The sequence below is a fragment of the Prunus avium genome, chromosome 8 (assembly GCF_965620075.1).
Source record: "Prunus avium chromosome 8, drPruAviu1.hap1.1, whole genome shotgun sequence".
In the NCBI taxonomy this organism is placed as follows: domain Eukaryota; kingdom Viridiplantae; phylum Streptophyta; class Magnoliopsida; order Rosales; family Rosaceae; genus Prunus; species Prunus avium.
In genome coordinates, this window is record NC_142291.1 from 6,356,408 (window position 1) to 6,376,877 (window position 20,470).

The window sequence follows — 20,470 nt, forward strand, 5'->3', positions numbered from 1 at the left end:
AAATTAAATTAAACCATCGTGGTAATAATAACAAACGACGGTATTTAAGAATTACAGACGTGTATATTTAATCAAACGACGGTAAATAATAAACGTCGTGGTATTTCATATACTACGACGGTATCTAAGCTTGTACAACAATTTAAACATTCAATTAAATAATTGCAGACGTGTAACATTCATTAAACGTCGTGGTAATTCCTTTATTGAAAAAAAAAAATGAAAAAAGCAAAGTTATGAGAATTTACCTGTTCAACTATCTCAAGTGTCTTTCCTTCTACTCTCTTTTCTACTTCCCCTGATTTCTGTTTTAAGAAATAAAGAAATATATAAATGACATTGTAGAAAAATTAAAACAAATAAATAAACCGTCGTGGTAAACATTAACAGAAGACGGTATGAAATAATTACAGACGTCTGAATAACATCAAACGACGGTTTAATAAAAAGCGTCGTGGTATAACTTTAACACGGCGGTAAATATAAACAGAGAAACAGAGAATTCAAAGTTCAAAGACGTTACCATTTCCTCCTGCTTTTCCCCATTCTTGGCAGTATCCTCCTTAAATTGTAGGGCTCTAACATCAAGTGCCCCAGAGCAGCTTGCTTTGTCCGACATTGGATTTTTGGGACTTTTCCCTTGGATTTGGGACAATGTATTCAGTTTCAGCACGCTTGGATCAAAATTGGGGATGATTTTTGAAAGCTGACTCAGCCAATTTTCCCTCTCAGCTTCTACCAATTGCTTGGTCCTAGCCTCCATCTTTAAACTCTCTTCCCTTGATCTAGCCTCCATTTTCAAAGTCTCTTCTTGAAGGACAAGTCTTACACTTTCCTTCAATTGATCAGCAAACCTTACCTTCTGTTGTCTAGGTAAATTGAAGTATTGCTTAGGGGAAACCCCAGCCCCTACCCCTCTAACTCTTCCTGGATGCTCGGGACCCAAAGCCAATGTCAAAACATCATTGGATCCTGACAGAGAAAGAGTGCCTTCAGAGACTTGCTTTTGCAAATCATCCTAACAAAAAGACATAATAAAAGGTCAGAATAAGGAAACAAACGACGGTTATTTATAAAAAATAGACGTAATATAATATTTCACACGACTCAATAACATAACAATCGACGTAATATAATATTTAAGACGACGCTAACTAAATACCGACGTTATTAATATATTAACACGACGTCAATAATAATCCACCGACGTCTTATGATATAATTACAAAAAACAGAGCATGGATTCCAGATTCAGACCTTTAACGACGCCTTTTAAAATATTTCGACGTAGTAAAACTTTTCACACGACGCAAAAATATAACAGCAGACGTAATAAAATTTTTAAAACAGAGTGAGTAGGCTTACAATTAATTTTGCTTTCTCTGCAGTCTTTGGATCCGAGATGTTACCATGTTTGTCTTCTCTTGCTTTTTTCCATAAGGTAGATCGATCAATATCTACCCCAGGCATGATTTCCTTCAAGTCCTCCTTAAAACCAACATATCCTTTTCGAGACAATCGATGATTGTACTCGAGTTTCTCCCTCCTCTGTGATTGTTCTTCATGCACAGCCTCAAATTCTTTAGATAACCTTGAAGCTACAAAGGCATCCCATTGAGCTTTCTCTATGAATTTGTATGTTTCAGGGGGCTGCCTTAATCTATCCTGCTCCTTGATGAATGGAAGGATATGAAACCTCGTTAGTGTAGACTTGAAATCTTTCTATTTCTTGGCGGCAGAAGATAGCACCATTTGCTTGCCCCCTTTACCAACCACAAAAGCCATGTCAACGGCTTCCCAAATCTGCTCTTTTATATCCTTGGATATTTGAACCCATTTCTTGTCCACAAGTGGGACTCTGGAGCGTGCCAACACACCAATGTAGGACTGCATCTCATTATGTGCACGGCCATAAGGTTTCCCTTCTTCATTATACTCAACAACAGGCTTGATTTTCTGAATTTTTCTCTGCACAACACGGGGCATTGTGCTCATACCCCGACCTGACTTTGCCTCCTCAGAAATAGTTGCCGTGCTGGCTGGTTCTGTCTCAGAAGATGAAACAAACTTCATCTTCTTCGAGGCCTTGGTTTGAGGATTTACAACTCTAAGCTCCTTCTTCGAGGATTCATTTTTTTTCAAGCCAGACTCCTTACTTTGGGATTGAGAAACCATGGTTACAGACAAATTAAACCTGCAAGTGAAAATATATCAGTGAAATTAAGAAAAACCACGACGATTATTTATAAACTACGACGTATTATAATATTTCAAACGACGTAAGAACAAAACAAACGACGTAGTAATAAATTTACACGACGGTAATTAATCACCGACGTGATAAAATATTACAACGACGTCAATAATAAACAACCGACGTCTTATGATATAATAAAAAACAGAGTATTAAATATTACAACAACGTTTATAATAAAAATTCGTCGTGGTATTGAAAATAAAACGACGTAAATATTAATATACCGTCATCTATACCACAAAAACAAATTAGGAACAACGTAAAATATTTTCAGCAGAAAAATAATTAAAAAGATTTTCGAAACAAAAACCATTGTTCAGAGAAATCAAACATGCGATGAATATATCCTTAAAAATCAAAAACAAAAAAAGGATATCATTTTAAAAAACAACGACGAACACTTTCACACGACGCTAGGGTGACTGACGAACCGTCGTGGTCTATAAATCTAACCACGTAAATAACAAGCCACCGTCGTCTTATTTAGTTGAAGTAAAAGAACCAGAGTAGTGTTCAAACTTGGAAACTTTTCGTCTTTGTCTGCAAATTTTATCAAACTTGGAAAGAAAAAATGTAAAAAGATTTAAAAAAACGAAAATGATATGCGCATGCAAAACAGGAACAAAAATCCTTCCAGAAATGCTTACCCTTTGCTTGCGATGAAAGCTTTCTTCTGGAGTTTGGTGTTTCAGTTCAGAGATGAAGACGAAGAGGAGATAAGCTTGAAAGTTTGAAACAGTTCTTGGAGAATGAAAAATGAGAAAAGCTTGAAAGTTTTTCTCGGGTTTGGAAACAGTGCAAGTATGGGTCAGGAAGGCGAAAAGTTTAAAATAATAAAAAACCGTTTCATAAAAACGACGCTATTAATAGTATGCGCCCTAGTATGATACATTATACGGCGCTATTGTTAACACTGCCCTATAATATTACTTTAAACGACGGTATGTTTTAATGAAACGACGTTTTTAAATCGAATTACACGACGCATGTTTCTTCAAAAAAGATGAATCGTCATTTTCCAATTTACCCAACGACCTTATATTCAATAATAACGACGTGAAAAATTAATACCACGTCGTTTTAATTACTCATACCGACGTGTAAGTTTTTTAATTACCCAATAAATCAATTTTCCAAAAAATTACAACGTCGTTTTTATATAGCGTCGTTGTTAAATAATTTATACGACCTTATTTTAAATTTAAACGACGTGTATGTTATATATAAACGTCGATAATTTAAAAAACCGACGTGGTATATAAGATTTGTTTATAAATAATGGGTTTTCTGTCTTTCTGTCGTCTTCATTTTTCAATTAGGGTTTCAACTTTTTCTCAATTCTCTGGAGGCCTCTCTGTCTTATCTCGCTTTCATTTTTCAGTTTGGATGTTGATGTGTGTGCGCGTTTGTGTATCTGAAAGACACAAACACGCACACATCATCTAAAAAATTGTCTTTCTGCACAGAAGGAGAACAAGGTCTGCATCAGCCCTCTTTCTCAGCTCCTCCATGATGGGGTTCTCTGGGTTGATTTCCATGGTCTTCTTGCTCGACATGTACCCAGCCGCTCTGTTATCCCTCAAGGCCTGAGCCTTCATGATTCTTTCCATGTTGGCAGTCCAGCACGGTCAGACGGTCAGACACCACAACCTTCTCCACTCTGTCACCCAAAACATCCTTCACAACCTTGCAGAGTCCCTCAAACTTCTCCTTCAACTCTTCCTTCTTCTTTGCCTCGTCTTCACTCTCATCAAGCTTGAGACCTTCCTTGGCGGCTGAGACAAGCTTCTTGCCCTCAAACTCCTTGTGAGAGTAATTGGCACATCATCCACTTCTAAAACATTGCCTTTGTTCATTCTGGTTCGATTATGATGAGGAACAGAGTTCATTCTGGTAATGATAGACGAGTAATGGCATAAAATTTGTACGTCGTTAATTTAACAAACCGTCGTGGTTAGTACAATTATGCGACAGTAGAGTTATGGATACCGTCGTAGTATATTATAATTAAAAAGTCGATAAATTTATATTTACAGTCGTGGTAACTTAATTTAAATCGGCGATTTTTTTTGTAATTAACCATCGTAGATTCCTTTGAATTTATGCGTCGCTGACTAAGAAAATTGGGTTGTGTTTATTAATTAATTAACACGGCGTCTTATTTTTATATCGTCGTCTTTACTTTCTACGGCGGTGATTTCATAGATGCAGTCGTTGTTTTTAGGTTCAGATTTTAACTCTGAAAATACCTTTGTAATAAGACGACGCTTTTTTAATTTGGTGCATCGTGGTTTCAAAATATCTATACGTGTGCCGTTTTTTAGGTGTTTAAAGTATGTTTCTACGACGGGTTTCTATTACCGTCGTCTTTTAAAAAACAACGACGGTTTTTTGATCTACCGTCGTTGTTTACTGGTCTTCTTTTGCCCTTTTTGTAGTAGTGTGTGCACTGTGGGATCCCTGAGACCTGATAACTGCCAAGAGTTAGACTTAACTACACAAAAGATCATTTCCATTACCCTCCTTTTCCATTATTATTTTCTCAACCCAAGAACTCCAGCTAATTTCCATGACATGATATAGTTCTTTTCACATATCTCATAAAAGCAATGTAATCATTTAAATATCACAAATGTACATATAATCATGCCAACATTAATTAAATAATTAACAAGAAGTAAATACTCCATATCAAGAACATCCATCAAATTATAATATCACGCATAAAATAGTGCTCACAAAATTTAATTAAATCAATCCCTGTAAAGGCCCTCCAAGAAACCCCTACCTCGATTTCAAAGCATAAATCCAATTTAGTAAAACACAAGCAAAGCTCTCTATCTCCTCAAATATGTCACATTTCGGATCGGCTCCGCCATAGAACGATATTGTCCGCTTTGGGCCTCTGCCCTCATAGTTTTGTTTCTGGAAACTCATGAGCAACTTCCCAGTGGGTCACCCATCCTGGGATTGCCCTAGCCCAAACTCGCTTAACTTTGAAGTTCCCATGGAATCCGAAGCCAGTGAGCTCCCAAAAGACTTCGTGCTAGATGGAGGTGGGCATGTACATATAAGGCACATCATGTTGGAATTTTTGTGAGTATTTCGAAATACAAAATTATTTTATTACTTATTTTATGTTGAATTTATTTGTCCAGATTTTTGAGTGGTTTGATTACTTATTTAAAACTCCAATTATTTTGTATATTTATAAAATTTATGACCTGATACTTTTATATTAATTTTGAGGCCCGTTAGCTTTGATTTATTCATCACTTAAATGGTCACAATTTTGTAGTTTAATACGTTTTGTTTTCAACAACCATTTATGTACGTTTCGTACATTTACTTTTGGGAATTAATTGGTTGATTATGTTGGGCAATTATTGCCTTACTCTACCGTTGGATTTTTAGGGCATTTATTTTGCCTAAAACAATTTTAAGACCCAACCTCGAATAGGAGGGAGCCAGCTCCTATAAATACCTTTTGAGAATAGCTGGAAATAAGAAGAGAAATTAGATTGACACCTTTCTTCTCTCCATGTTCTTGAGTTTGTGTTCCAATTTGTTTTCTTTTATCAAGGGAATGATTTGAGTTGTTCATCCTACCCAAGTATTGCGAGTGTACGCTTATGAGGGTCATAGGTTGTTGTATCCTGGAGGGTAGGTCGTCATACAACCTTGCTACACCGAGACATTGTCTCCGAGGGGCGAAATCTACTCTTAAGGACAGTGAATGACACGCCTCAACCTAAAACTATTATTCTACTCAAGTATCAAGGAGAACGATCTTCTACATCCCAAAAGATAAGTATCTTGCTGTAATTTCATTAATTTTATTTAATCTACTATATCAATGTAAATTATAATTTTCTAATATATATTTTTTGTGATGTTTTGCAGGAAAAGTAGCATCCATAAACCAAATTCTCCAACAATCTTAAGAGTAGATATTCAGATGCTACTCAATTTATTTATATAACTAGAATTCCATCTGAGAACCTATTGAGTTTTATATAATTGTAGTGGAGGCTTAAGAGTCTCAGACTTTGACGAATAATGAAAAGGGAAAGAGGCGAAATCCCACTAGAACCTTTCAGAGGGGTCTCACAAAAATAATTGGCATTGCTAGATAAGTGTTTCCATGTGTTTGGTTTGAGAACTGGGTTTTCAGGGAAGCTTGTCTCATGCATAGTATTATTTTGTTGACGCATCTAGTGATAAAATCGCATATACATTTCTGATTTATGAATTTAGTTTCCAGCAGTACATTACTTTAATTTGCATATAGAATTTAAGGCTTTAATAATATATGTTACTGCTTATTGTCAATTTGTATCTCACCATATTTGTTTTAAAGCATATTTATTTCATGTCATTTGTAATATGACGTTGAGATCTCTTCAATTATTCATATTATTTACTTTGGTTTTACAAGAAATTAATGGGTTTTGCTAGATGCCTTTCTATCAATTCATTTCGACCCATTAAACACTAACGTTTTATTTTAATAGAGAGGAAACTACAGTGAAGTCTTGACAAGAGCCATATTGAGTCAATTGCCATGAAGTGTATATAGAAAAGACTCAAATAAAATGATAAATTTAAATCACTGTAAGTAGCATTTATTCTTGAGCATGGTGTAAGGATTTTAGCCTTAAATCCTTTGAGGCTTGTTGGCCTATGAGGTACGTGAATATTATGAAGACACGTACTGCTGGGTTAATGACTCAACTATTTCTTTCATTAATATCCCAATAGCTTGCAAGTTTAAAAAATGAGTAATCAATTGCAAATAGAAAAACCTTGCACAATTGACTTGCACGTCAAACTCAAAGCAAGGAAAAACTGCCACCTTTAATTAGTAATCTATGACCCACATAAAAAACTCTACACCATGAATTATAACGTTTTATAACACATTCTAAGACAATAATGATACATATATATATATATATATTAAAACAAAACCTCTTATTCAATTGAACATATATAAAAATATAAAAATAATTAATAAAATAAAATGCTTATAATTACTGGAATAGTACTATAAACGTAAAACAATGTATATATCCAAGATAATTACTTATAAATGTATATAATAATGTTTATTGCTCTTAAAACATTTTTTAAAATTTTTTAAGAACAGACTCTCACAGTGTCTCTGTTGATTTTTGCAAATTTGGTGTCTGTGTAGCTATGTTTCATTAAAATGAAGTCATGTTGTTCAATTTCATATGACCAAAAGATGTAATAAAATCAATGTAATTATAATGGCAATTCAATCAAGTGTATTCTTTCCTAATAGATAAACCAACGTACATTATTTAACATCAGCTAAGCCATTTTTCTATTTGCTTTTCTTAATCTATAATAAATTACAAATTCTTAGCATGGTGGCATTTCTTGTGGTGCGGGCAGCAACTTTTCCTTGTTGTGTTTTCCGTTCTTTACAATGAAAACGGTGTTCATTCCCCAGGTTAGGTGACGCTCTAAATGGCAGTGCAAGAACCATACTCCTGTACAATATTGGAAAAAAAAATATCACAGGACGTAACAATTAATAAAAACGAAATAACAACGATAACTTGTTGTAGACACCAACTGTTAGATTAATTAACTAGCTCTTATCCTTTTCATCCTTCGATCTAAATATATGCTGTACGTATCTAATATTAAAATTATGGAGCAAAGGGCTGGTAACTCATGATCAATCTTATATAATTTATGTAAAAAATATTAATATTAATATAAATAGTCAATTACTAGTCGAAAGAGGTTGTAACTCAACTGGTTAAGAGTATTTACCCGGATTTTTGACTTTGAATCTGATGGTGGTCCAGCCATTTATAGGCACAGTCACAGTGTTCCTGTGAGGAGGGTCAACGAGATTGTAGTTTAAGGGGTCCTTGTCTTGGTCAAAATTCCCAAACCCTGTTCCAACAATATAGAAGCTAAACCCATGCAAATGCATTGGATGATCAATCCCAGCAACCAAACTCGTGCCTTGAAAAACACATTCCACAATTGACCCATAATCAAAAACCTTCACCTTTGTCCCTCTCTTTGGTGTTTGTAAAATCAATGGCAGATCTTCACTTGTAAAATTATACACCAGTGGTGGAAAATCTGGGAAACCTTCTCTAAACACCCCATTAATATGATAATAATATGCTTCTAGGATGTCAATTGTTGTGGGGTCCACAAAACTTATGTTGTTCATGCTAGCAGCTAGGCGGGTCCCATTTGGTCCTTCGCAAGAATTATTTGGGCAGGGAAATGTGTTGACTGAAACTGTTGAGATTAATCTAGTGGTGATGTTTTTTGGGACGTCAATTGGGTGGTCTTCATTGGCTAGGCTTCTAAGGCTATCAAAGAAATTGAAGGCTGCATTTGTGTCATTATAGTAAGGAAGGTAAGGTAATATTGGAGGGCTTGAAAATGGAGTGGAATTTCTATTGTTGTATTGTACTATTGCTGTGGTTGTGGTGTTGTCAAAAGCAATAGTAGGACTGCTTGAGTAAGCCCTAGCAGCCATGTAATATTGGCCAACTTGTTGGTTTGTGAGCAGCAAGGCATCTAGCGTTTGTCCCGGTGATATTGTGATGTAATCTCTTGTCACTGGCTTTGTGTAGCTCCCATCTGCTCCCACCACTGTGAGGTTATGGTTTGCGATTGAGAAGAAGAGAATGCTGTTCATTGCGGCGTTTATTATCCGGAGCAGATAGGCCTTGTTTTCATCCACGAAGAGTTTGAATGTTTCTGCAAAAGGATAATTTTGAATTAATGAAGTAGTGGATGGATGAAACTATTTTGAAAAGTGAAAGGCTTGATTAAATTGTAGACCTGATTTTGAGCATGGATAGAGGTCACCAGGCTGACCATTGATGGTGTGAGCATCAGAAACATTAGGATCTCCTCCGGTTCGAACAAATTCTTCAAATACCTCCATTACGTCGCTTTTCCACCACTGACCTGTGTTTTCAACAAGAGCTTAAGTTGTTGGCTGTGTTGCACGGATACGGATACAGGTATGGCGACACGATATGATACATTGATACGGCAAATCTCCAAAAAGTAGGATGCAGGTGCGAAACCAATACGGCAATTACAATAATATATATTTAAAAAATAATATAAATAGAAATATTGAACTATTTTAGTAGGCAGCTATTTCCAAAACAATTAATACATATACAAAACAATTAGTATGCAGCTATTTCCAAAATATTTTAAACAATATACCCATATAGCATATACCTATTATCTAATTAACAACATTTCCAACTTCACAAATTAACCACACAACAACTTATTAAAGAATATACCCATATACCTATTATCTAATTAACAACACAGCAGCTTATTAAAAGAATAAGAAGAAAGAAAACCATGAGCTGCGTAAGAAACCAAATGAATCTGAGATGGTGACGGTGATGGGTGCGGCGGCAACCAAATGAATCTGAGAAGGCGACAGCAACGGGTGCGACGGAGCTGGGTGCGATGGCGCTGGTGAGTTCTCTTCCTTCTTCCTTCTTCAGTTTTGGTTGGTCTGAATAATCACCCAAAAGACCTAGCCTCTCGACAGAGGCAGGGTCTTTGAAATTCTAAGTTTTAAGTTTACATTTTAACCCCAAATATTCAATAACCTTCAAAATTATCCCCAAATATTCCAAATATTTTCGCTTTTACCCCTTAACGTATCGTTACCGTATCACAACTGTATCGATGGAGTATCAGAGCCGTATCGTAAAGTCAACAGGCCAGAAAAATCTACGATATGTCACGTGGTGTATCGAATATGTATCGGCACCGTATCAGATACGTGCATACCCCAAAATCCCACGTCCAACAGAGGCTGTTGGTGAAGAGGCTCAATTATTGTAATCCGAAAAAGAAAGAAAAAGAAAAGAAGATGCTCAATTATTGCTTGGAATTAGGAAATGTCGAGTATAAAACTTAAGAACTAGAATTACCTAATATAATTGGTACTTCTTCATGAGGCTGGGGAAATGGATAGCTAGCCCCACGTTTTGGATAGACAATAATTGCTCCGTAAACTGTGGCTCGAGACCAGTCACTATGTGCATGCCACCAAATGGTTCCTTCTTCTTCAGAAAATATAATATTTTGCTTGAATTTATGCCCAGGCTGAATTGGACATTGTGTGATGTATTCAGTACCATCTGACCATGGATACCTCGGTTGCTTTACTCCATGCCTGTCAAAAAATAACAAAATTTAAGTACTACTCAAAGCAAATTAATCAACCCATCGAACCATTTAGAGAAAAAAAAATATTATTCAAGTGAAATTAAATTCATATATACCAGTGGATAGTGATGTTGTATCTGCCGTTGTTGTGTACGTTGACATAGATTGTATCACCTTTATGAGCTTGTAAAACTGGTCCAGGAAATTTTCCATTTACTGTCAATATTTCCTTGGTGCTGCACAACCTAGTATATGTAGCTTCTTTCACCTATAATAACAAAGCATATGCACGCGCAAAACAGACATGTAATCAAGTGTGAGAATTTCAAGAAATGAATTGACAATGAAGACTGACAAGGAGGGATAAGCAATATGATCTTTTATGCAACCATTGATGGAAAATTAGGGTCATAAAAACATTACGTATGCATGTAACAAATTAACGAAAACATGAACATTGACCGAATCCAATTACCACAAAATGATAATTATGGGATGAAGCTGGGCAATGAAGAAATAGAAGTAGAAGAGATAAAATCTGCAGGGCAGAGTTCCTCTTTCCAGACAACATCTTTTTCGGACGTATGAACACAAGTACCAATTTCTTCTGCTCTTGCTACTCTACTTAGTTAATTTTGAAAGCTTTGCAGCTCGTTGAATTTGTAGAAAAAGATAATGACAGAATGAAGTTAAGGGCACCGACAATTTGATGGATGTGATAGGAATGATTCCTTGATTCAGTGGGTCACTTGACTAACACGTAAAAGATTATGGAAAATAACACGCAATTGAAATGTTAGGAAATAAGTTTGTATAATATCAATTAATATCAATATTGTTGTAATTAGGATTTACTTTCCTAGTAGGTTTCTTAGATTGGAGGACTTGTATAAACCAATTGTACCTATCAATTAAAATTATTCTCTTCTAATATCAAATTCACATGGTATCAAAGCAAGACATTAAACCCTTGCTCTTCATATTTCTTTTCCTGCCGCACCTTACCTTCTCGTGCCGCAGATCTTTCGCAGCCGGAAACCATGGGTGATTCCTCTGGCACATTCAAGGTTGAACCTTCAAGCCCTTACTACATCAATAATTCAGATCATCCAAGTTTGGTAATTGTACCAAAGCCCTTGAATGGAGATAATTATGCGACGTGGCGCAGATTCATGACTGTTTCATTGAACGCAAAGAATAAATTGGGTTTCGTTGATGGAACTCTCAAAAAGCCGTCATCGGAATCCAATCCTGATGAACACGTGGTATGGATGCACTGTAACGACATGGTTTTCTCCTGGATTGTCAACACGCTTGATCCCGAAATTAGCAATAGTGTCATATATTGCACCACAACCCGCGAAATTTAGGAGGATCTCCGTGAACGATTCTCTCAAAGCAACACTCCTCGTATCTTCCAAGTTGACACAAGACCAATTGTCAGTTGCTGCCTATTACACCAAGTTGAAAGGTCTTTGGGATGAACTTGCTTCCTACACAGATTCTTCTACCTGTACCTGTGCAGTCCATGGTGATCGCAACAAACTCATGCAATTCCTTACGGGATTGAATGAGTCTTACAGTCTGTTCGTGGCCAAATACTCTTGGAGCCTCACGAGCCCTGCTGGGATTCATTCATTCCTACACAGACGTCTGTTAGGCAAGCATACGCCTCCATCAGCCAAGAAGAAAAGCAACGCACGCTTGGAGCCTCACGAGCCCTGCTGGAACCTCCGATACTGCTGCTATGGCTGTTAGAACTAGACGCCCTAATCAAAATCGATCCACCAACCGCGAGGATTGTCACACTGACCGGTCAGACCAAAACCATTCCTAGACTGGATGAGTGGGGAGTTTCTCTGATCCCCGCGTCACTAGATGAGTGGAGGGTCAGATATGGTACAAACAGTAGTCCCCCAAGTTATCGATTGAGAAGCGACTTCTCGGTTGGGGACTTGAATCTGTCTTCGGCATTCTGATCCGGATTCGATGGTCTCGTTGTTGCCGATGGTGGCATGTAGTCCCCCAAGTGCCCGAGCGAGTGAGCTTGGAAAAAAGACGGCATTAGGTACCGAATGGTCCAAGAGGCTAGTGTAGGTCAAGGTTTAGGAACGCCTGCCGTTCGGCACGAGAGGTGTGAGAACTCATCGATGTGTGCCTACTGTTCGGCACGAGAGGTGAGTGAGAACTCATCAATGTGCGCCTGCCATTCGCCAGTGGAGTTGTGCTCGAAAGTGGCTAGAGTGGCAGAGTCTGGGAAGTTGAAGCGTCTCTGAGGATTGGAAACGTTTCGAATGAGGACGCTTGGGCTCTCCCATGCATGCGTGAGACGTGTCGGCATGGCTGTGAAGAATCGCGTCGTTTCATATCCCGATGCGTCGCTTCGCTTCCCGATGCTAGGTTCGTCCTATAAATGTAAGGAATGGACGATAGTTGGAATACTTGAAGCTTTTTGAGAGCAATCGGAGCTTATGAGAGGCGATTTTCGGCAACCGTGCGAAGGCGTTGTAGGCGATTTCCGGCGAGTTTGAAGTAGGCGGAGGCGATTTCCGGCGACTAGGAACCACCGTGGGAACAAGGTATGTTGCCCTGTTCTTGATATGTAGTGAATCAAAGTGTTGAATTCGTTGAATTTTTGTATGAACAAAGTATGATCAAGAATGAACAAGCATGAACAAGCATGAACATAGTGTTTAGGAGGTAGGATAGGATTTTGATTCTAGCATGGCACTTAGTTTCCCTTCGTGTGTTGTTTGTAGATGTCAGATACCGAATCCGAGCGTAGTGGTAGTCTGAGGGCATTCGAGGACGATTCATCCTCGGGGAGTTCTGCCGAAGAGAGTGGGAGTGCTGAATCTGGGAGCTCTTCGAGTTGTGAGATAGTGGAGGGGGCAGGGGTGTGTACCGAGGCTGGTGGCACTTCGCGTAGAGTGCCTGAAGGGAGTGAGCCTTCGACTTCTGGTCGTGGGGCCGATGTGGGCGACGTGTCCGTTGCTGCGCCAGGGGAGGGGGTGCTGAGGGTTGTTGCGGGTAAGCAATGGATCCCGATGGTGAAGCTGAAGGAGCTGGTGTTCGGGGAAGATCATTTAGAGCCGAACACACTGACCGAGGCTGAGCTGGCTAAGATTCGGGCGGAGTGTAATATCCCAGATTCGGTAGTGATGCGAATTCCAGCGCCATTGGAGTCGTTGAGTGATAATGACAAAGGAGTTGTCTTTTTCACTAATGTCTTCAAACATGGGCTTCGGCTGCCATTGAGGCATTCGGTGCAGAAAATCCTGGCGGCGCTTGGATATGCGCTGGGGCAATATAATCCCAACTTTTGGATTACATTGCTCGGGACAATAAGTGCTTTCGGCATAACGGAAGAGGGGGAGCCGAGCTACGAACAGTTCGCCCAACTGTATAGTGTGACAAGGGCGAAGAGTGCCAATCAAGGGGGGTGGGTTCAGTCCAACTGTCTTTCGGCAGGGCAGCGTGGACATTTTGTGGTCGGGGTGCCGAGCTCCCAAAAGACCTGGCGCAAGCGTCGGGTAATAGTTTCTAGTGCTTGGGAATCGGCACCAGGGGTGATCGTAGAGAGGCGGATCCCTACGACCTTCCAAACAGTTGGTAGGTTAGGGCCTGCCGTTCGGCAGGCGTGTTTAATATATATATATATATATATATATTTTTTTAAAAAAAAAACCGTTGGCAGTTTTGTTTCAGTGTCTTTGAAACGCCCTGCTGCGCCGATCAGAGAGGTGGAAGCGATCGAGCGAGTCCGAGTGAAGATTGCCAAAGAAGATCGCTTCTTTAAAGAGCTGCTGTACTTTCGGAATCTGTTCAAGGCAGGCTTGATCGGCAAGGCAGAACACGACTGAAGGGTGAAGGAGGAAGAGGAGGAAGAAAAAAGACAAAGTAAGTGATGCCGTTCGGCAGTTTCTTTCTTTTCTCTTTTTTTTATGACTGCCGTTTCCTATCTAACTTGTACACTTATGCAGTGGCAGGAGGGAGGCCCATGAGTGAGGCGACCAGAAGTCGGCTGGAGGGCCACGGGGCGCCGAAGCAGAGGAAAGGCGAGTCCCCTAGACCGAAGAAGAAGAAGGCTGCATGGGCGTCCGGAGGGGCTTCAGCAGACGAGATAACGGTGGCCGATCGTCGCCGGGAGAAGAAGGTGGCCGAAGCCGAGACCGTTCGGGAGGTCCACCTCCAGGTGACGGGCAATAGGCAGATCGAAGTTGCCCTTGACGTGACGCCGTTGCTGAAGAAGCCTAGGGGGCCGAGCGAGGGGACCTCCGTTATGATCCCCGATGATGAAGGAGAGGGGGAGGAGGGGCCGGTCAACATTGCCTGCCCTCGGAAGGCCGTGACGTTCATCAATTGTATGATCGATGACGCCCAAATGGAGCTGTCAGAGATCGAGCAGCTATTGATGAAGACGTTGCGCGAGCAGGCCGGACGAGCCTTCCGGCTTCAGGCTGCAGTAAGTTTGTAGTTTTTGTTGATTCCAAGTGTTTTAGGGTTCGGTATGTACTAAACTTGGTCTTGTCGTCTGGTAACGTTCCGCTGGTGAGGAATGCGTGGATTGGATCCATCCAACTAGGATCCTGCTGAACGGCATGTACCTCGGCCTCAGAGGTGCTGCGCCGAGCGAGGACTTCAATCGGCACATGGCGACCAATGTTATCGTTGATGGCCGATGCAAGGCGTGATAGGGCAAAGTGTTGGAGCAATCGGCGGGCGTGTGTCACGTAGGCAGCCATCGAAGTATCCTTGGCTTCGAATTCGGTGAGCACCTGATTAACGACAAGTTGTGAGTCACTGCATATCCTCAGTTGTTAAGCCCCCATCCCTTTAGCGAGCCGAAGGCCTGCCAAAAGAGCTTCGTATTCTGCTTCGTTGTTGGAAGCCTGGAATTGGAAACGGATGGCATATTCGACGGTTGTTTGGTCAGGGGCTTTTAGTACTAAGCTCGCTCCGCTGCCTTGTCGGTTGGACGAGCCGTCTACATAGAGAGTCCATAGGGGAATTGATGGATTAAAGGTCCTTCGGTTGGATCGGCGACTGGGGCTGCCGAAGCCGATCCGGGGGCGTCATCATCCGGATCTTCTTTTTTGGACGTAGTCATTTCGGAGATGAAATCAGCTACGGCTTGACCCTTCTCGGCAGGCCGAGGGTGATAGTGGATGTCGAATTCGCTGAGTTCAATGGCCCATTTTACTAGCCGACCTGACGTCTCCGGTCTCTGTCGTATTTGGCGCAGAGGCTGATTGGTGAGAACGATAATACTATGGGCCTGAAAATATGGCCGAAGCTTGCGTGCTGAGAGAACGAGGGTATAGGCGAGCTTCTCCAGCTCGGGGTACCAAATCTCGGCATCTTGCAGGGCATGGCTAGTATAGAAAATTGGTAGTTCTATGCCGTTCGGCTTGCGAATGAGCACGGAACTGAGTGCCGTTGCCAAAACCGATAGGTAGAGAATGAGTTCTTCGCCGCGAAGATGGGTGGACAATAGGGGCGCTCTGCTCATGTAGGTCTTGAGGTCTTGGAAGGCTCGATCGCATTCGGTAGTCCAGACAATCTGCCGTTTGCTTCCTTTGAAGGCTTTGAAGAATGGGGCACACCGATCGGTAGCCTTTGATATGAATCGGGCCAGAGCGGCGACACGCCCAGTGAGACTCTGAATATCTTTCTGTGTCTTCGGTATCTGCATCTTGAGCAATGCCTTGATTTTTTCAGGGTTGGCCTCAATGCCTCGTTGGCTGATCATGAAGCCAAGAAATTTGCCCGAGGAGACGCCTAAGGCACACTTGTTTGGATTGAGGCGCATGTTGTACTTCTTCAAGACATCGAACTTAAGGGAGAGGTTGTAGAGATGAGAATCGGCTGTTTTACTTTTGACCAGCATATAGTCCACATAAACCTCCATCGAGGTGCCGATGAGTTCAGAGAAAATTTTGTTCACCAATCGCTGGTATGTTGCTCCAGCGTTCTTCAAGCCGAACGGCATGACGTTGTAACAGTAAAGTCCTTTGTCGGTGATGAATGCCATATGTTCGCGGTCGGCAGGGCTCATGAATATCTGGTTGTAGCTTGAGTATGCGTCCATGAAGCTGAGAAGTTCATGGCCTGCTGTGGCGTCCACCATCTGATCGATCCTCGGCAAAGGAAAACTGTCTTTTGGGCAAGCCTTGTTCAAATCGGTATAATCCTGACACATTCTCCAGGCGCCGCTTGACTTCTTGACCAAGACCGAGTTTGCCAACCAAATTGGGTAGTTACCTCCTGGATGAAGCCGATTGTCTTTAGTTTATCCACTTCGAGCCGCATTGCTTCGTACCGTTCGGTATCGTAGGGTCGCCGTTTTTGTCTGATGGGTTTGAAAGTGGGACAAATGCTGGGCTTGTGACTGATGACATTTGGAGTGATGTCGGGCAAGTCATTGTATGACCAGGCGAAGACTTCTGTATTCTCGCGCAAAAAGGCAATGAAATCGGCACGTAGTGCCGAACTCAAGGTGGTGCCGATTCGGACCTGTCGGTCGGGCTGTGCCTCGGAGAGGGTGACCGATTCTAAATCTTCAACGGGTTGTGCTTGTGGGGTGACAGCCTCATCCCTGGGATCATCTGGTTTGTCCGTCCCTCTGCCGTTCGGCACAGTCATCCTGGTGGAAACTGAGTATGCTTCGCGAAGCGTAGCTCTTGCCGATTCCTTCGTTGCCGAGACGTAACATGTCCGTCTGCTCAATTGATCCCCTCGCACTTGGCCTACGCCAGCGTGCGTGGGGAACTTGAGGAGGAGCATGTGTGGTGAGAGCATGGCTTTTATTTTGGTGAGCGCCGTTCTGCCGATGATGGCGTTGTATGCCGTTGGGCAGTCAACTACCAGAAAGTGAGTGTAGATGACCGTCCGTCTGGGGACAGTGCCGACGGCGAACGGGAGCTGGACACTTCCGATCGGTTCAACCACGTCACCCAAGAATCTTAGGAGATGAGTGATATCCTTGTCGAGGTGCTGAGGGTCTATACCGAGGGCATTAAAAGCGTCGGCAAATAGTACGTTGACCAAACTGCCGGTGTCTATGAGGATTCGGCCTACATCGAATTCTGAAATATCGGCTCGTATGATCATGGGATCGGAGTGGGGGAAGATGATGCCTCATTCTTCCTCTTCAGAAAAGGTGATAGGTTCCCAACCGTTTCGCTGGATCTTTTCGTTGCGTCCCCCCGCTACACTGAGGATCTGGGGATGCCGTACGGCACGAACGTAGCTCTTGACGGATCGGTTGCTAGTTTCGGCGATGGGTGACCCTCCACTGATCATATTGATCTGCCGACTCGAGGGTTGATGCGGAGCCGTTTTGGTGTTTAGGCACTGATCCAGCTTTCCTTCGTTGATGAGGTGTTCGACAATTTTCCGATGGGCGATGAACGATTCTGTATCGTGGCCATTGTACTGGTGGTATCAGCAGAAGACTCCTGTGTCCTTCTCGTTCTGCTGAGGGAGCTTGCGATTAGTCGGCTTTGGTATCATCTCACTTTCTGTCAGGAGGATATGCTCGTAAGTGGTGTTGAGTAAAGTGAAAATTTCCTATGGCCGATTCTTTTTCGGATCTCCGAAAGCGCTTCGCCTGCCGGAGTCCTTGCCCCTTTTGCTGCTGTCCTGCCGATCCCGGAAGGTGTCCTTCCGTTTGTTTCGTGCTTCGTAAGGAGCAGAGGCCGGGGGTGCCGGTTGGTAGGGGGCCTGAGTTGTTGTCCAATTGGGGTGTGACATGTAGACACAAGGAAGTCTACTTCAGGATACATCTTTCTTCTGTCTGAAGGATGATGTTTCTTGGAAAAGTACGTGACATGCTATGAAGCTACAACATTATGGATTAGAAATTTTATCACAAGAGAAGATTGTTGATTCTTTAGCAATTTTACTAAAGGTTGTTGATTCTTTAAGGATTACTAAATAGTCGCAATTTTTTTAATTTTTTAAAGTTTACAGATTCGTGTACCTAGCATTATTCTTACACAATTCGTTCCATTATGTTACACAATTTTATTGTAGTTCAATTATTCAGAATCATTAAACAATTTGTTTTGTAACTAATCGATTTTCTTCCATTACAATAAAAGCAATTTGTAGAAAATGCTATGATATCCAACTCTTTATTTTATGTTTTAAAAAAAAAAGAAAAAGAAAAGAAAAGGGCAATGGCGAAGCCAATTTTGGACATAGTCTTAACGGGGTGGCATTCTTGGTGGCGGAGGCAGCAACCTTTCCTTCTTGGTTTTTCCGTCCTTTACAATGAAAACTGCGTTCATTCCCCAAGTTAGGTGACGCTCCAAATGGCAGTGCAAAAACCATACTCCTGTTTTATTGGGTAAATGAGAAAAATGATTACAAAGTAAATAAATAAATAAAAATCATTTAAAATAAAAGAAATAACAGCTTGGATTAACTAGCCTCTTTCGTTTAGTTGTTTCTATTTCTATCCATCTTAAGTGATAAACTAATTCTTGGTCTTGCTAGGGGCTTCTTTCTTTGCAATAGTGAAAAAGATTCCAAGTTCAAAAAAAAAAAAAAAAAAAAAAAAAACCAATAATATATTTGGTAATCGATATAATTTCGCAATTTTTGTTTTTGGGAATCAATTTCTTGACTAATATAATGTTCTTACTAGTTAGCATTTTCGTGTTTAATACTTGTATTATACATGCATGTACGTATTTTTAATAATACTTTTGTTTTTCGTATACGTCTTAAAGACTCGGTAAAATACACATTTTTTTTAAAACAAACGTACAATAAACGTATTATACACGTACAATAAACGTATTATACACGTACGTACATATTTTTCATGTTTGATACACATTTTTTTAGGGTTATTCGCAGCAATGGTCCCTCAACTATACCCGTAGTTACACTTTGGTCCCTCAATTCAGTTATTAGTTGCAGGGGTCACTCAACTCGGTTTTTCGTTTCACCAGCAGTCCTTCCGTCAAGTCCGTTAGTTTTTTCCGTTTAAAATGATGACGTGGCAAGCATCTGTGAGAATCTCATAGATTCGTGAGGGGCAAATCTGACTTTTCAGTTAGCCTTCTTCAGCTCCTTGAACTCAAATTCTCCAGACACGCACCGCCGCCAACCCCCCAAAACCCATGAGGCCAAGTTACACCCAGTCCCACCGTTATCCCAAGGCACCTCTCCAACCAAATCCAACCCTACCATCGTAACCTCCAATCTCCCCCACCTTAGCCGCCTCCAAGCCTTTAGACCCAGCTCAGTCGTTCAAGGGCTGGTCTGCAGTTTTCGTGTTGTGCTCAATCTGCAGTTTTCAATTTGGGGGTTTGTTTCACTCCCGACACCTGACAAATTCTCCACCGTCAGATTCCATCTCAACAAGCACAGATCCAAACCCATTGGTGTAGAACAAAAGAAACCCAAAAAATCTCTGCACACGGCGTGACCTCAAATTCATCAACAATGGCAGTCACTAACGGCTCTCTGCAACAAACCCATCATCAACCAAACCCTGCTTTTCAATATCTCTTCCAAGCCCTCGAACCCATCTCCCTCATTCTCTCCCAGAACCCAAAACCAGATCCAGAGCTGTTGGCGGCGCAAATCTCACGGCCTGGTGCTCCAGGACGATGGGATGTGCGTTAACACGTGGCTTTCTGCTTTTGGATGCGGAGCGGTTGTGCGCGAGTGTGCCAGCACGGTCTACCGTGCGTCGAGATGTTGATGTGGATAGAATGGTCAAGTGGTGCGCTTGCTTGAACTCGTCTTCTAATCAAACGATTGTAGCCGAGAAAGGAACTGATCTCGGCTGTTAGGTTCACGGCCTGAGCTATAAGGCCGTTTAGGGGTGGTGAAAATGGTGGGTTTTGGGCGGTGCTCCGGCGCGCTGCTCAAGGAGCGACGGTCGTATGATATATGGGGTGAATGAGATAGTAACAGGGATGATGCTTCGGCGCCTTGAAAATCAAGGGTCGTATGATATATTGATGAATGGATTTTCCT

The 20,470-nt window shown here is 41.3% G+C and overlaps 1 protein-coding gene and 2 pseudogenes across 1 annotated transcript; 2 read left to right on the forward strand and 1 right to left on the reverse strand.

The window, feature by feature from the left end:
* LOC110762175 (cytochrome P450 78A7 pseudogene) overlaps positions 1–20,470 on the forward strand; it is a 49,493-nt pseudogene that overhangs the window by 13,830 nt on the left and 15,193 nt on the right.
* Positions 7,542–11,105, reverse strand: LOC110762178 (laccase-15). The gene is made up of 6 exons (XM_021964780.2): positions 10,947–11,105; positions 10,588–10,739; positions 10,234–10,478; positions 9,104–9,232; positions 8,066–9,019; positions 7,542–7,776 (listed from the first exon to the last, which is right to left on the reverse strand). Exons 1-6 carry the CDS (start codon positions 11,040–11,042, stop codon positions 7,646–7,648), a joined length of 1,707 nt encoding a protein of 568 aa, XP_021820472.2. The 5' UTR covers positions 11,043–11,105; the 3' UTR covers positions 7,542–7,645.
* LOC148291228 (uncharacterized) lies at positions 11,512–12,450 on the forward strand (annotated as a pseudogene).

What these genes read in the sequence shown, in the direction of transcription:
- LOC110762178 (XM_021964780.2), bottom strand. Translation starts at nt 11,042, where the DNA reads ATGTTGTCTGGAAAGAGGAACTCTGCCCTGCAGATTTTATCTCTTCTA. An exon ending in CTATCCATGCTCAAAATCAG is followed by an intron (nt 9,020 to 9,103) that starts GTCTACAATTTA and finishes ATCCTTTTGCAG; the next exon opens with AAACATTCAAACTCTTCGTG. An exon ending in ATTCAAAGTCAAAAATCCGG is followed by an intron (nt 7,777 to 8,065) that starts GTAAATACTCTT and finishes AATATTGTACAG; the next exon opens with GAGTATGGTTCTTGCACTGC.